The sequence below is a fragment of the Strigops habroptila genome, chromosome 5, assembly GCF_004027225.2.
Source record: "Strigops habroptila isolate Jane chromosome 5, bStrHab1.2.pri, whole genome shotgun sequence".
In the NCBI taxonomy this organism is placed as follows: domain Eukaryota; kingdom Metazoa; phylum Chordata; class Aves; order Psittaciformes; family Psittacidae; genus Strigops; species Strigops habroptila.
In genome coordinates this window covers 17,912,607-17,929,300 of record NC_044281.2, presented here as the reverse complement: position 1 = coordinate 17,929,300, position 16,694 = coordinate 17,912,607, and the positions used below count along the sequence as shown (strand labels likewise).

At 47.3% G+C, this 16,694-nt stretch overlaps 1 protein-coding gene across 1 annotated transcript; it reads left to right on the top strand.

Annotated features, from left to right (window-relative positions):
* Positions 1-5,154: 5,154 nt before the first annotated feature.
* On the top strand, positions 5,155-6,301 carry HOXD1 (homeobox D1). The gene is made up of 2 exons (XM_030486341.1): positions 5,155-5,554; positions 5,693-6,301. The coding sequence occupies exons 1-2, from the start codon at positions 5,155-5,157 to the stop codon at positions 5,962-5,964; spliced, it is 672 nt and encodes a 223-aa protein (XP_030342201.1). The 3' UTR covers positions 5,965-6,301.
* The last annotated feature ends 10,393 nt before the right edge of the window (positions 6,302-16,694 follow it).

Here is a 16,694-nt window from a genome sequence, read left to right as displayed (position 1 = left end):
GGGCAGAGGAGGGCTTCCAGCCCTGGTCCCTAGGTAGTCCAGTGAGGGATTCTAGGGCATGCCATATGGCTGCCACCATGGGACCATGCCTGGGTCACCTGGGGCTGCAGCCAACCTACCCATGGATAAAGAGGAGGCAGCTGTCTGCAGACCCAGCAGGCAAGGACAAGCAGTAGAGGAGGCTGGCTAAGAAAGAGGGAGCCCACCAGCACCAACTAGAAGCTCCCTGACTTTCTTAGGGACATGTTGGGTCATGGCTCTGTGGTGAGAAGTCTGAAGGCAGGACCCACCACTGGGGTCTCTGCACCACTCCAGCCCCACGGGAAGCCCTATGAAACAACTTGCAGAGAGGTCTAGGCACAGAAGGGGCTACTCGGCTGGGGAACAAAGAGGGTAAAGCGATTCAGGGTGCTGGGCTCCTGCTGGGAGGGTGCCTCACTGACAGCTGTCAGCCAGGGAGGGAGGGAAGGAGCTGCAGGCCACACCACCATCCTTCTACATGCCAGCCTGCCGTGTGTGCCCAGCGGCCACACACAATGGCATCCCAGTGAAGGCACAGCGTGCTGTGTGGTGGAGAGGTCCAGGCATCCAGCAGACCTGCCTGGGAACAAAAGCTGGAGCTAGACGGGCAGCACAAAGGGGCTGGTGCTGCTGGGGCAATTAGGGCTGTGGTGGTTGGCTGGGCACCACGTGATGTTATACATTGATGAACTGGTTACCTCTGCTTTTAAAAGGCACGAGATGTGCTAGACCAGAGCTCTGTTGGCCGCAGCCACTTTCCAGGGACTGAGCAGCAGGTTAATCCCTGAATGGGCAACAGCTCTCCATTCCCATGTGAGCAGCAGCAGTGGGGCCATGGTCCTTGCTGGCAGTGGGGCTGGTGGGGGAGGGAAGGGGCTGGCTCTATTAAGGGTCATCAATCACATGATGAGCACTTTTCACTCGACAGTGGCTCCTCCGACTTCTGTTCTAGCCTGAGCCAGCTGGGACTCGACCAGAAACCCCAGCAGCAGAGGCAGACCCCAGGCCCGGAGCCCCAGAGCCATGGAGTAATATGGCAGGATGGGACCGAGCCCCTTTGATCACAAAGGCTGAGATGCAAAAGGGGACACAGCGAGGTGTCTGTACCTGCACATCCCCAGACCTCTGCAGATGCTGCTTGAGAGCAGACTTCAGCCTTTGTGTCCACCTTGAGAACCCAGGATCCTGGAGCTCCCTGAACCCAGAAAGGCTCAGCTGCAATGATCATAAGCACAAAGCTGAATGAAATTAGCATGGGATCTGTACTGTTAGTAGGATGGAGTCTTCTGGGTAAAAATACTCTTACATGTACAAGTTGAGCACTTCTTTCTTTCTTTTTAATTTATTGATGTGCAGTTTTTTATGCAACAGTGGAAGTTTTGAAGACAACCCCCAAGCCCATGTGTAGTGTTGATCTTTCCTCCAAGGAACTTGGACCACTTTTTATCACCTTTGAGTGTAAGAAGGGCTAGGCAAGGCAGAAATCTTGGCTGCAAACCAAAACTCTGTTTTGCACAGAGCAGTATGGCTTACATTTATACCTCTGGGTTATCAATACACGTATATTTTCCTACTAAATTCACAGCCATAGGACAGGAAAGAGGGCATTACATGGCACAGGGCCTTGTATGACATCACTCTTCTGGGCAAATCTTTATAGAATGAGGGAGAGACTTTCCTTTTCTCTGTGTTCACATGGAGGATCTTTGTAGTTCATCCCACACACTGTGAGAGCAGAAGTCTCTGTCCCAGGCCTGGTGAAACTGTCTCAGAGGTCAACCAGGAAAAGGGAGCTTGTGGCAGGGAAATACTGATGGCAGAGGGAAACACACTTTCCTCAGGAAGACCATGAAGCGCCCTGCCTGTCTCGAAGGGCTGTGCTTGTGCTGGAACTGAGCCTGCCTCACCTCAGAGCGCCAGGATGATTTCCCTTCTTTGCCCTGGGGTCTCTGTACGTTCCTGTTTTTGTTCACACATTACAAAATAAACTCCCCAGAGCTTCTCCTCCTTTTTCTCTGCTAGCCTTCCTCCCAGGGGCCTTTTATGGTTTGCCTGTGTTAACAGGGACAATGCTTAAAACCCCAGTGTTTGCTTCCTTCTCTTTGGGATGCCCACCCATGCCCTGGCTGTCTTCACACCATGGAGTGTATCCCCACATACCACTGAGAATCAGCTCACCCTTGCTGTCAGTTTTGTGGCAGCAGAGGGACAAGGACAATGTCATGCTTGAATCAGACCTTCCACATCATTTTCCTGAGGGCTGAGCTGAGGAGGGACCTGTTGAATCTCCTGTGTGTTAGTTATTGTGGCAAGCACAGGGGGTGGAGGCTTACTCCAGCGAGGAAAGGCAATGTGCACCAACCTCAAAGTAGTCCCTGTGGCTCAGGGCTGCCATTGCCCCACACATGCTGCTCAAGCAGCCTCCCCAGCACAGATGCTTACCCTGCTGGTAAGCGGCTGCGCTCAATAGAGCTTTGGGCTTCTTCACTGTGCTTGTTTCTACATCATGTCTTAATTTCCCAGTGGCTTAAGACAGCCTGAGATGGCTTGACAGTAGCCCACGTGCTTCCAGAAGTGTGGTGGCACAGGGGTTGGTTTGGTCCGTTGTTCTCACAGGGGTTTCTGCCCTAGCAGCTCCTCTGGCTCATGCCATCACTGCACCACTTGCACAGACATCCCTAAACCTCCCAGACATTCTCAAATTGCCTTTGACAGCATCACATTCCTCCCACCCTTCTTTTTAACTCACTTTTCTTCTTCTTTCTTCTTTTGACTTCCAGGGACTCTTTCCTATTAGACCTCTTGCAAAAAAACAGCTGTAGTCTCTCAACCTCCTGTCACTGGGACTTAGCTATTTAAGTCTGAACACTATGAAATTCAGAAGCATAGAAAATGGGATCCCTGTCAAAAGCCAGAGCAGCAACAAGAGATGCTTTGCCTGTGTTTAGCCCCTGATTCCTGCTTTCCTCATCCTTGAACAGTCCTGCAAAAACAAACAGCGAACAGGTAGTGAATTCGGTAACAGAATCCAGCTGTGTGAATGGAAAGATCGTATGTTGGTGTGAACACGGACAGCTATTCTAGTGTTTAAAACAGAGCTTCAGATGTAATTAAACCAGTTGTGTTCTGCAAACAGAAGCCTCAAGTAAAGAAGCAGCCCTCCTGCAGAGCCAGTGCTGTTTGCTTCACTGCGGGCAGGAGTTTTTACAGCAGGGGAGACTGAAAAGCACAGATGCTCTCCTGCATGGCCAGCCTTTTTCTACTAAAGAGAAACCTTGGTGTTCCCAGGCTTCTGTTTTGTCAGAAGATGACATTTTCCAACCGGCTCTGATTGCCATGGGTGTGCTGAACAAGTTTGTATCATCCATAATTTAACCCCTCCCTCAAAACGTGGGTTTCCTGACAAGGTGTATTGAATTTAAACTCTTCTTCTAATTTATAAATGCATCCTCTGTGAATGGAAATGTAGGTGATATCCCATTACTAGTGCAGCAGGGTAGCACAGCCCAGAAGAGCGGACAAGGCTGTGTCTGGAGAACATCTAACTTTGTGTCTCCGGGCTCTACTGTCTGTAGACTCTGAGTCCCAAGAACATTAAAGCAGTAATCTGTAAAGCCAGCATTTGCTCTGTAATAGTTGCTTTATAACAGGTGGGCTGGATGAGCTGGGGAGAAAGCAGGGCTGATAGAAGCTAACATTGCTGATCAGAGCCCATATGCAGGGAAGCACTTCTATGTCCTTGTGGGCTTGTGTCTGCCTGTCCCAAGGATGTGTCCTCTCAGGGCCTCTGCAGCAAAAAAATAGAATAGGCCTGCTGTGAACCGTAAACTGGGTGTCGTGGTGGGGCAGCTGGGGCTGAGCTGCAGACCATGTCTCCATGGGAAAGAGTTGGGTCTGAGTCAGTGAAATGTTCTGATTGTGTCTCCCAATGGTGTCTCTTCCCTGCCACCAGCCCTCTGAAATCTGTGGAAGACTTTGTGGAACTTTTCCTTCTCTGGAGTTCCTGGTTGTCCTTGGGTGGTTGTCACCATGTCAGGTCCTTGCAAAAGTTGTGGCCTCTTCCTGACCACAGCAAGCAGCACTTTCGCCAAGAGTTTATAGAGCTTTTCGGGCTGTTGGGTCGAAGGCACTGGATGAAGGCATTTAAATGTCATGTTTTTATTAAGAAGTAAAATATTTTTTATAAGGTACCTTTGCATTTCCCAGCTGATTCCACATCCACTTCTTAAGACTTAGAAGGTTACATGTGTAATTCAAAGCAGCATGATGTAGCTGTTCTAACCTTTTGCTGTTCTGAACTGCACTGACACATGCTTATCAGTTGACAAGTTGGATAAAACCCATCATTACCCAAATCAAGCATGAGTAGCTCAGACTGGATGGTCAAGTGTCACTTGGAGCCATGTAGGGAAAGACCATCCCTTTTCGAGTCCAGGCTTCACATCCTTTACACTTGTTCTTGTGGTCTGCCGTTCTGGGGGGATGAAACCAAGAGAGAGAGTTGGAGTGTTTGCCTCGGCAGTGCAGCTTGCTGCACTCTGCCAGCTGAAAACGCTCAGTAAACAGTGCTGAATCGCCAGGGGAAAAATGAAAGCCCATTAACGGGGCGAGCCCGGGGATTCACTTTTGAGAGGCTGCAGAGCACTTACCTGCTGGAGCGAGACCATTAAGTGCTGCGAGGTGCAGCATCCCCCCGCCGGATGCGGACAGCCTGGGGGTGCCTGCGCAGCCCTCCGCTCCCCCGGGCTGCGCGGGCTCCCGTGGGAGCCCCCGAGGGCTTGGCCGGCAGCAGGGCAAGGAGAGGGGGCAGAGTTGCCCTGGGACGGGAGCCCGGGTAGCGGGAAAGCGCCGGCTCACCAACTCTGCAACCTCCCGGCGAGTCCAGAGGGAGCGGCCTGTCCCAGCGAGGTCGCAGGAGGGCTCGGGGGGGTTGCCCACCCGCACTCCCGCGCCGGCCCTGGGCAGCTGGCCCTGGGCCGGGGAGCCGGCGGCGCCCGGGACCCCCGGTGCGGGCTCCCCGCGTCGGGCTCCCATTGGCCGCGGGGCGGGACGTGCCGCCCCGCTCCCAGCCCTATATTACGGCAATATTGCCCCAGCGGGGCAGGTGTGGGGAGCGGTGCTGCCCTGCGGGCCATGGACCTGGGGTACTTTCCCCTCGCCTTCCCGCCGGGGCTGTGCTGTGGGGCTCCGGAGCCTCCCTGCTCCCGGCGGGCGGACAGCACCTTCCTGGCGCTGGGCACCGCCGCCAGCGCCGCGTCCCCCCCGCCGCCGCCTGCCTGTGCAGGGGTAGCGGGGTACACGGCCGCCCCCCCCGCGGCGCCAGGCTCCGGCTACCGGCCGTCCCGCAGAGCCGGGCCGCCGAGCTACGCCACGTCCATCTTCCCCGGGAGCGGCCGGTCGCCACCGCCTCCCGAGCCCGGCCCCTCCTGCCCCGGCGCTGTCCCCGCGCCCGGCTCCCCGGCCCCTGCGGCGGCCCCGGCAGCGCCCCGCACCTTCGAGTGGATGCGAGCGAAGCGGAGCCCGCCCGGGAGAAGTGAGTGGGGCGGCGGGGCGCGGGCGGGGGCTGCTCCCATCCCGACTCCCCTCTGCCCTCCTCCTGCCCCGGCCCCGACCCCCGCCCCGCTCCCTTCCCCTGCCCCCCGCTGAAGCGCGGTGTTTTTCGGCGTTGCAGGCGGCGTGGCGCCGTGCGGGGGGGACCCTCGCGCCTGCCCCGCACGCACCAGCTTCAGCACCCGGCAGCTCACGGAGCTGGAGAAGGAGTTTCACTTCAGCCGGTACCTGTCGAGGGCTCGCCGCCTCGAGGTGGCCCGCTCGCTGCGCCTCCGCGACGTCCAGGTGAAGGTCTGGTTCCAGAACCGCCGCATGAAGCAGAAGAAGCGGGAGCGGGAGGCGCTGGCCGCCCCCACCGCCGCGCCCGCGGATGCCCCAGGCGGCCCGGCGTGAGGCCCCACCGCTCCCCACGGAGGGGTCCGCCAGGGACGTCGGAGCTGGGCTGGGTGCTGCGGCCGGCGGAGCACCCGCGGTGTCCTTTGGGGCGGGATCGCGGCGATGCAGCTCCGCTGTGGTTGTTTATATTTTCTTTCTTTTTCTATTGCAACTTATTTACAGTTTTATTTATGCGGATTCCGGGAAAGATGCCAGCCCGGAACGCTGCTGCTTTATTTCGGCCCGAGGGAGCGGGCTGGTGCAGCCAGGAGCTAACCGGGGCTGCCGGTCTGCCAGCTGCTCTGTGTCCGGGGGCTGCCCAAGCAACCGGCCCCTTCCTCGTTTTGCATTTAAAGAGAAATCCACAGGCTCAGGCAGAGTTCATGCAGAAGAAGAGGTGGAAGCCCGAGAAGGCAGAGCAGAAGAGAGCAGAGAAAACTTCTCACTGGAGTATGAGTCCAAGATCTCCTTCTGGAAAAAGTGTCCTTGTCTTGTGCCCTACCCTTCACAAAATTGCTGCAAAAAAGATGCTGTTTCTGCTTGTATTTATTCTTCATTCATTCCTATTCCTTTTTCTGATGTGACTGATTTAGTCCAAAATCTGTTTAGTAACTGTAAGGGAAGCTTTTAAGAGAAAGTCAGTCTTAGGAGGAGCACTTCTTCCCATTCAGACTGCAGAGGCTGCACGGGACCAGACAGCAGCCACTCCGCTGGCTTCCAGCACCTCTTGCATGTGCTTGGACAAGGACAAGACAATATAAAGCCTCTTACAGCATACAGATGTAAGATCATCCAGCTCTGCTGATTTGATACTCTGCTGGCTATATCTTACAGTTAAAGGATTGTGCCATGTGAAATCAGTTTGCAACAAATCTTATTACATGCAAAACCTCAAGACCTATTAAAGCACAGAAGAATGCTTGGGTTTGACCACAGAACTCTGCCGGTGAAAGACCAAGAGGATTCCTGGGCCTTTTACCTGGAGTACCTGTTCAAAAAGAGCAACAACAACTGATTAATCCATGCAAGTGCAAAATTCACCAGTGGTCTTCACTTGTCCCCATTTCATCTTTCCCAGAGATAAAATAACCGTACTGAAGTGCATAAAAGAGTCAAGTTTAGATTCTTTTCCTACCTGTGACTTGGAAAGCATAACAAGAATGTGGAGAGGAATGACATTTGGATTTAAGGGAAGGTGATTTTATTTATTTGTGGGACAAAACAATTTTGGACAGCACACTCATTGCTCTGGATTTCTGCTGGGTGTTGGACTTTGGGGTGAAGAACAAATTGTAGCATGAGGGGAGATGTATCTCAGGGGACCTGTGAGCACTGAGTTCCTGTCTGGAAGCCAGCCTCAGACACAAACAGCTGTTGGTCTTTGTTGGATGCTTGCTGGGCAAAGCAAGACAGAAGATGACAATGGATGTCTCAAGTCAGAAAATCCATAATGTAGGGGATGCTTATTCCCTGTAATACCTTCCATTCTCCAATGTGCCCTTCTGCTTATAGGCTTTCCTATGAAGACTTCTCTTCCGCCTAGGGACTGGGAAGCCACCGCTGGTGGCAGCTTCATCAGAGATTAGCAGGAGCTCTGGGAAGCAGTGTGCTCCCAAAAGGCAGGCAGGCATGTTAGGATGATGCCGTGGCTGAGCATGGGCAGGCGGCCTCCTTGGCAAGGAGATGGGTGCCCCTGCAGTGAGCATCTGCAGGAGGGAACCTCCTGAGACAGAAGGATTTGGTTACACATCATATCCTGACTGTACCTGAAAAGTACAATAAAGCTACAGGCTCGTGGTTGTGCATGCACACAGGGACATTTTTGTTCTGTATATGGTGTTATGGTTCATGTCCCACTGGTTCACTTCACAGGTTATCACTGAAAAATTCTCAGGACTGAAGTACTCGTGTGGAACTAGTTGCAACCAAAATATACAATTTTCTGTTCCTTATTAAAGTAATGACACCAAACAAGTGTTACACTGCAGGCTGATCATTCACTAAGAGATAGGAAAAAGTATTTCTGCCACCTGTTTTTGAGAAGATGCTATTTAAAGCAGAATAAAGCAAAATCTGGTAAAATTAATGAAAACTCAAGGAAATAAAGTTTGATTTGCAAGCTGAATATTAAAGGCAAGTCAACTACTAACCAACCCTTTTCAGCTGTTCTTAAGGTACATTTTTACCAAGTTTCCTGATGGTTTTTGCTTTTTAAACAACAATAAGCATAGAAAAGTGGTCAGAATAGCCCATCTTCCTAAGAGCATATGGTTCACACACAAACTCTAGAAAACATCTGTGTTTTCAGTTACCTCCAAATTTGCCACGTGTCTATGGGGTTGCCAGTTTGTCAGCCTTTTATTTTCCTAATGATTTTGACATTTGTGCTGGGCACTTCAGGCGAGAGGAATGTTTTCCATACTGCTGGCATGCTTCTGTGCTACCAACATGGAAAGAAAGATTCTCATTGATATCAGTGGTGCTGGATCAGGGCATTAGAGCACAGTAAGTCTTTTATAATGAATGTTTTCATGTGGTATATTTTCCTGAATAAATAAATACATGTGCCGGCCTTGTAGCAGTGCACAGTTCTGTATCCATCAAAATGACACAGCCTGAATATATAGAGATTTACTTGCAAATTAAGATGAAACCTTACAACTCTTTTATGGCAGTCTGAATCAATTTGCTGGTATGAACACAGCTATATTCTGCCTTAAGAACCGGTACTTAGTATTAAGTGCAGTTTCTGCTCACATGACAGGGCCAGTTTAATAGGATCTTTCTTCTTCACCAGCAGTTTTAGCTGTATGAGGGTTAGATACTGCTCCTTTGCACTGTTCTGTCAGCAAGATACCCAGAGGAAGGAGCTAATGCAAGTCATGTGCTAATTCTTGAATAATTAAATGCTTATGATACACATGGGTGCACACATGAGACAAATAAATGATAGATAAGGTCTAAGATTCACTCATGTAACATTAATCCCACGAGTTGTGTCTCACACATATTCAGTTTCATGCCTAGCAGTTGAAAACAAGTTTTGGGTTAGGCACATAGAGGTAAGAGCACAAGCTACGGTTCTCACTGCAATCGGAACAAAATATTCCAGACTTGCCTCAGTAGATACCCACCACCATATAATTTATCACAAGTTATGAAAATACTAATTCCTGGCCTTACTTTCCCTCAAACATCATTAGAAAACACAGAAAGACCATTCTCTTTCTGTCAAATATTAATTTTTGCCTACTGACTGTTGCTCAAAGGGCCACAGGCTACAAAGGGATATGAACAAAATAGTATTTTTTATGTGTTCCCATTTTGCCTGAAACAGAACAAAAATATTGATTTTGAAAGCTTCCAAGGAGAAAAAACTTGTAAAATTATTGTTCCTAAGTGGTATATGTGAATGTAGAGATTTCATATCCTTTGGATAGGTAAGTGATACCAGAAAATCACACCTCTTTGAAAACCAAGCTTAGGCAAGAACCCAGGCTTGCTTGGGTATCTGGATTTCCATGCAGAACTGAATGTTACCGCTTGCAAATACAGCACAGGGAACACTTTGCCGAGGGTCAAACCAACGACTCCAGGATATGGTGTAAGCTGCATATACAGGTTTATTTCGAGCATGAAAGAACACAGCAGTAAGCCAGAAAACAAAAATATGCAACCCAATCACCACATTTTAATCTCCTTTTAAAAGTGTGCCATTTCCTCTATTTATTGGTAAAACCTGGAACGGTGGCTTGCACATAAACCACTACAGATTATTAATAGAGGAGAACAGACTATTACCTCTTTTAAGAAAAATCTTTGCAGGCAACGTTACAAAATGGAAAGACCTCCTTGTAGTTCCAAGCACTCGTCTCTAACAGCTAATAAATCATACTTATGATGTGTCCTGCACTACTCTGTTAGCCTAAATTCCAAGGAAATCCCAAGAACACTTGCAAATCCCTGATGGCCAAGGAGAAAGGTATGGAGAGAAATGCCAAACAAGACATAGTTGTTACCAGTTTATCACTAAGAGGTGACTGAAGTTTAAGGGAAACATTCTTTTCTATTAGCGATATACGGCTACATCCATGACTCACTCAATCTCAAGCATTATTTTTTATGACTTTTCTTAATGCTAGTGTACTAGAGGATTCTTTGGCCAGGGAAAGGCACCCTGTTGAAAGAAAGGAGGGTGAACCAAATGACAAATAATTCTGCTCCCTATAACAACAATGTCTGTTATTCATTCTTCTCCCAACCATATCTCCAAAATGCGCCCCAAATAATTATGGGCAATATATAGGAAAAGATACTTCCCAGAGCCAGTGTCTTATTGTATTTTACTTTTATCCAGAAATTATTTGCTACTCTTGAGCACCAGCCAAGAGAACAAAGTAACCCTCAGCTGTGCAGCATGTGAACCTTCCTTGTCTTATACCTATGCCTGCATAGAGTGTTAAAATCTCGGATAGAGATACAGTCCTTACAACTACTTGTAAGCAGAACAAGGCTCCCTTTATACTGAAAACATTTAGACCACATGCCCACAAAAGAGCTTTTCATAAACAATTTGGGTTTTCTTGTGTTTTTGTTTCGTTAAAAAGCAACAGATCCTGGTGATTAGCAGGTTGAAAACCAGCAGTTTAAGTAAACAAACAAATACATGTACAAATACAGTCAGTTCATTCTCTACCAGCCCATCAGACTTCCCACCACCTGGAAAATAGGTATTTTTTACTACACTTCATCAGAAAGCATAGTGTTACAGATAGTAGACCACAATTTTCAGTTTATTCTGGAAACTGAGGCACTTTTAACCAGGATAGCATATCATGCCTTATGAAAATGTTTAACAGGTCCAACTCCAGCAGTCTGTTCCATGGCCCTGTCCTTAAGAGTGAGACCCTTACACCTACCAGCATGGGGGACATACCTAACTGTCGTGGTTTGAGCCCAGCCAGTAACTCGGAACCACGCAGCCGCTTGCTCACTCCCCCCTTCTTACTTCCCCCGCTCCCGGAGGGATGGGGAGGAGAATCGGAAGAATGTAACTCCCACGGGTTGAGATAAGAGCAGTCCCGCAACTAAGGTATAATACAAAACCACTACTGCTACCACCAATGATAATAATGATAAGGGAAATAACAAGGGGAGAGGATACAATTGCTCACCACCCGCCGACCGATACCCAGCCCGACCTGAGCAGTGATCTGGGCCTTCCAGGTAACTCCCACCAGTTTATATATTGGGCATGACGTGCCATGGCATGGAATACCCCTTTGGCTAGTTTGGGTCAGGTGTCCTGTCTCTGCTTCCTCCCGGCTTCCTCTCCTCCCTGGCAGAGCATAAGACTGAGAAAATCCTTGGTCCGAGTAAACATGACTTAGCAACAGCTAAAAACATTGGTGTTATCAGTGTTGTTCCCAGGCTGAAAGTTAAAAATCACAGCACTGCATCAGCTACTAAGAAGGAGAAAAATGACTGCAACAGCTGAACCCAGGACACTAACCTGGGTGCTTCTGTCCTTACACACAGAACAAAGAACTTTGCAACGCATTGATCCATGCTGCTGTGGGTGTGCATAAAATTACACCCATATGTGAATTCAGTGGATCAGGAGAGCTGCTTCTGCTGGGCAAAGGAACCATTCCTTCTGCCCATACACCCTGTGAAAAAACACCCGCATCCCAGTAATATGATTTTGGTGACATTAATACAGCAGGAGAACCTTGAGAGCTAAGGCTTTCCAGCCATTACTCTTCATCTTAATGGTAGTGCCACGCTAAATCCACATTCCTAATTCCCCTTTTTATGTTCCTTTAACAAGTAAGCTAGATTAAACACAATAAAGTTTATAGTGGTATTTGAAAATAGATAAAAATCTCACTAAATTTTTAAATGACTACTCAGATCAGATTTTGCCCAGTTAGTGTTCAGATAATGGAAACAGTTTCTAATCCTGGCAGTCTCTAGTATCAGAGCCGTATGTTAAGCATAGGTATTGGAATAATTATTTTTAAAGCACACACATTCATAGATTTATAAATTATACCATTTATGTGGGATAACATTTACTTCAACATCAGAGTGTATCAAATCCAATGATAATTATGAAACAGTGATAAAAGCCTATCAATAAACAACATCTACCTTTCCCTTCAGAAATTCAGCGGAGTAGAAGCATGGTAGGTACCTGACACCAGTGGATTCAAAGCTGTTTTCTCATACTGGAGAGACTAGACCCCAAAACAAAGTGCACACAACAGGGTGATGTCTTATAACAGGTCCAAAATTTTGTAAAATGTTGTGATTGTAACCAGCACTGTGAGCACTGTGATTTCCATTTTAATGTGACCAGGCAGACAGTGCCAAAAAATGGGACAGGACTGTTGAACACTCTTAATGTCACGTCTCACTTAAGAAATGGGCCACCTGGTGCTTCTGGTTGCTTTTCAAATACAGTACCAAATGAAACAGATTTGGTAATCTGATTTGGGACATCACAAGTGTGAATTGTTACAGCAAGAGCCACATGAGAAAAGGATTATCACAACTCTAGGGCTAATAATAACTGTGAAAGAAAAAGGAACAAAAAGGAAAAAAGAATTAAGTCCTGTCTGCATGTTGTCAGTGTCATCTATGATGTTGTTGTGTCTGTGATCTAAGGCCTGCAACAGAGCTCACCCACCCCAGAGGCAGAAGGCCATGCTTTCAAGAATCGGAAGAGCATGGCTCTGACCTGTTCTTCTGAAGATTTTTTCCTAAATTTAAAATCCATCGTATTTAATAAAAAGGTGATGGGATATCTGGATGTTGTCAGCAACAGTCACATCCAGACAGGGACACCAGCCACTGCCAGCATGCAATTTGTTTCCTAAAGCCATCATCAGCCTGAGCATCACTGGTGGCTGCATGACATCCAAGCAGTGCAACCAATTGCTCACGTTTGCTGGGTTGGTCAGTCTCAGGGCTTGTTTTGCATTGGTCCTGCCTGCATTCAATCATGTTGATAGGTCAGGTTGACTGGCCATCTGACTCCTCAGTGTTAAGTCTTCTGTACCAGAGTTGAGGTATACTGGCAAGTCCAGGTATTCATTTTATTAAACACACTTAATTCTGAACATCTGACGAAGAAGGCTTCAGATCCTAAAAATGTTACTCCTGGTTTCAGTTGTGACAGTTATTTTTTCTCCTTCTTAGTAGCTGGTGCAGTGCTGTGTTTTGGCTTTAGTCTGAGAGCAATGCTGATAACACACCGATGATTTATTTGTTGTTAAGTAATGCTTACCCTGATCAAGGACTTTTCAATCTCTCATGCTCTGCCAGTGAGGAAGGGCACAAGAAGCTGGGAGGAAGCAGAGTCAGGACATCTGACCCAAACTGGCCAAAGGGGTATTCCATACCACAGCACGTCATGCCCAGTATACAAACTGGGGGCAGTTACCCGGAAGGCCCAGATCACTGCTCGGGTCGGGCTGGGTATCAGTGGGCGGATGGTGAGCAATTGTATTGTGCATCACTTGTGTTTGTTGTTTTTTCCCTTTCCTCTTTTAGTTTTATATTTTCTCCCCTTGTTACTTCCCTTATCATTATTATTATTATTAGTAGTAGTTTTATATTATACTTTAGTTACCGGACTGCTCTTATCTCAACATGTGGGGTTTACATTCTTTCGATTCTCCTCCTCATCCCGCCCGGGGTAGGGGGGAAGAAGGGGTGACCGAGTGGCTGCGTGGTTCTGAGTTAGCGGCTGGGCTTAAACCATGACACTCCTGAAACTTTTGCCAGCTTTCAGGGAACTGAGAGGAGGTGATGGATCAGGGAAGTCATGTTTACACATGGCTGCTAGCTGGACTGGGCTGGAATTCACCTAGCCTGTGCTCTCTGCACACTCACAGAAACTGAATCTGGCTCATGTGGCTCAAAATATTTCTCAATCAGGCATTCCTTTTCCATGTCCCAGTGTTCAAAAGGCTTCAAAGTGCATATTCTGTGCAAAATGTTCTGAAATCATTGCTGCACTACTTCTTATTTCCAGCTGCTTGGTCTCAAAAAAGACCAAAGGAGACACCTGGTGCTTTTCTCGAACGCTTCTACTGATGCCAGGAAAAGGATCAATCTGATCTGCCACATCTCCTCACAAATCTCAGGAGGTACCCAGCCTCACCAACTCGTACCCGCTACTAAAAAGACCATATGCTTTTAATCTATATACATTCAAGTTATTTCAGTCAGTGTGATTTTTTTCCTTACCACAGTTGTACCCTGGGGAGAAACTATGTGAAGTATGAACTTCTACAGCTGTAATGAAGATACAGCAAAGCTTTTCTTGTTCCTTTTATGGAACAAGACAATGATTTTAGATGGAATAGATTCAACTTCTGAAGCTTCTGCTATGTCATATCTATTGAAGCAACTCAGCCTCAGTTAAAAATATAGCAGGGTACTCCTGTAAAGTCAGGCTATATGGGAGTGTTTAATTGGAAGTGTTGGCAAAAAAAAAAAAAAGGGAAAATTATGTCTTATTTATGAGACACATGGGGGAAATGATTCAGAAAATAAAAAAGTCAATTCCATGTAAGCTTTTTACAAAAGGAGGTTTCCCATCTGGAGGCAAAAAGTTTATGAAAGGTCATTCAGCTCTGCAGCATTTAGCTGTAAAAAGAGAAAAGTCAGTACAAATAACAGATTGCTTCTCTAAGGTCCAAGCAATCAGGTAGACCCACTTATGACTCTTATGCTGAAGTGAGATGGGCAGCACGAAAAGCCAAGAGCTAAGCCCCATTGTGGCTCAGCAAAGACAGCATTCATGTAAAATCAACAAGGTTCAAGTCCCTGCTCCAGTGTGTTGGTCTTCTCCTAGAGCACTCCCCAAGGATATGGAGGTTGAATGGGATGGTTTGACCGCATGAATTCTCTACCAAACTTTATTCTTAGTTGTTAAAATTTTGTGCTGGGCTTTCATTTGCAAGACAGTTCCATACATACGACTGACGAGGGTTTTTTGTAGGTCTCTTGCTCTCTCTCTCTTTCTAAGATCTTCTAAAGGGGTTTTGGTTTTATCCCAGTGTGGAATAGAAACACATTTTAATCTCAAAAATCTTTTGGGACAAGGAAACCATTTCCTGCCTGGCTCTACAATTAATCACAGCACATCCTTTTTACAGTGTGCTACAGATAAATAATTCATTACAGCTGTTTCTTCCCTCCATGCAGGCTAGGCAGTTGTGATCATTTCTACAGGAAGAAGGAGAAAGTTAATTCTTTCTCTGCCTGCCTCCAGAGAAGGATTTAGACCCTCTCGCAAGAAGCTTTGATGAATTAATAAACCTCCTCATTATTTACCACACTTGTCCAGAAACTGAGTTCAATTGCAGCTCCTTAATTTTCCAGATAACATCTTTAGAGTTTGAGAAGATTTGCCTAACCAGTGCCTACAGTCAAACTGTGAACATTTATTCCTACTTTCATTAACAAAGTGAATCTGGGTTTTGCTGCACTACAAGTTATACAAATACCAGGATGAACCCTCACAGCTCTTGCTACTGCTCGTTGGAGTCATGACTGCGGCTTTGACATTTGTGCCAGTTTGATGATGCAGCTCTGATCCATGCTTTAAGAAAACAGATTTATTGGTGTCTGGTCAACTTGGAATTAAAAAAAGATAGACAAATATGGGAACAGTCTGTTAACACAGATTGGATCCAAGGGAGCCAAAGGTAGAGTCAGTTTGGCAGGGAGGGTCAAGGAAGGCAGTGCTGAGCTGGTGTGGTAGCGCAGGCATGGAAACCAGGGCAAAGTCCTGTTGAAGCTACTACCTCCCTTCTGGGAGCTCCTGCTTGCAGGCCCCTCTGATCTGTTTAAAAGCCAAATCCTGGTCCCATATAGCATAAGCTATGTGAAACCCATTGCTCTAGAAACATGCTCCATGTGCATCTGAGACACTACCAGGATCCTGGGGGCATTGAAAGGCCTGATTAGCCCCACCTGGGACCCACAGCACATCCTGCCATTGGCCCAGGAGGTCTATTTAAAGCTCAGCCTAGGGCAATTGTTCTCTTTGCCTAGTTGTGGTCCCTGCTTAGCTGGGCCTTGACTCATGAGTTAATATTCCTTTCCCCATGGAAGTGCTTGATGGGCTGGGCTGAGAGCACTTTGTGATCAGCTGTGGCTGCAGAGGCTCTGCATTGCCAACCTGCAGAGATTTCCCCATGAAAGTTTAGGTAAAGCTGGGAAGATCAAGGTTTGACTTCAAGATCTTGGCTATTTTGGAGCATGGGGAAAGCTGCTCAGCAGCTGCTGTGAATGACAGGGATATACAAGAGCCTGGGGGCTGGTAATGCTTCCAGTGAGTGAAACAGTGAAGTTGGGATTTCAGCACAACTGCTTTGATGCCTGCCCAGTGCAGCTGTGAGGATGACAGATGTGCTAAAATAGACTTGGCACCCTGGAAAATCTCACCCTGCTGAATGAAAGAAGGTAAGAAAGGGAGGAGAAAATGATTCATCTAATGGTTTTTGTACATAGTCTGAGATCCCCTGTTTGCTTTCAGAAATGCTATTCTTGTGCCTTTTAAAACTCCACGAAAATTCTTTCTATCCTCATGTGGGTTGTTGGAAATGCATCAGCATTAATTGATTTGTCAATTTAATATGTAGTATTCCATAAGTGCAAAGTGGTTTGTGTTAATACTTCATTGCATTTTTATAGAAGCATGTTCCTAGAAATCATATCTTGTTTACACA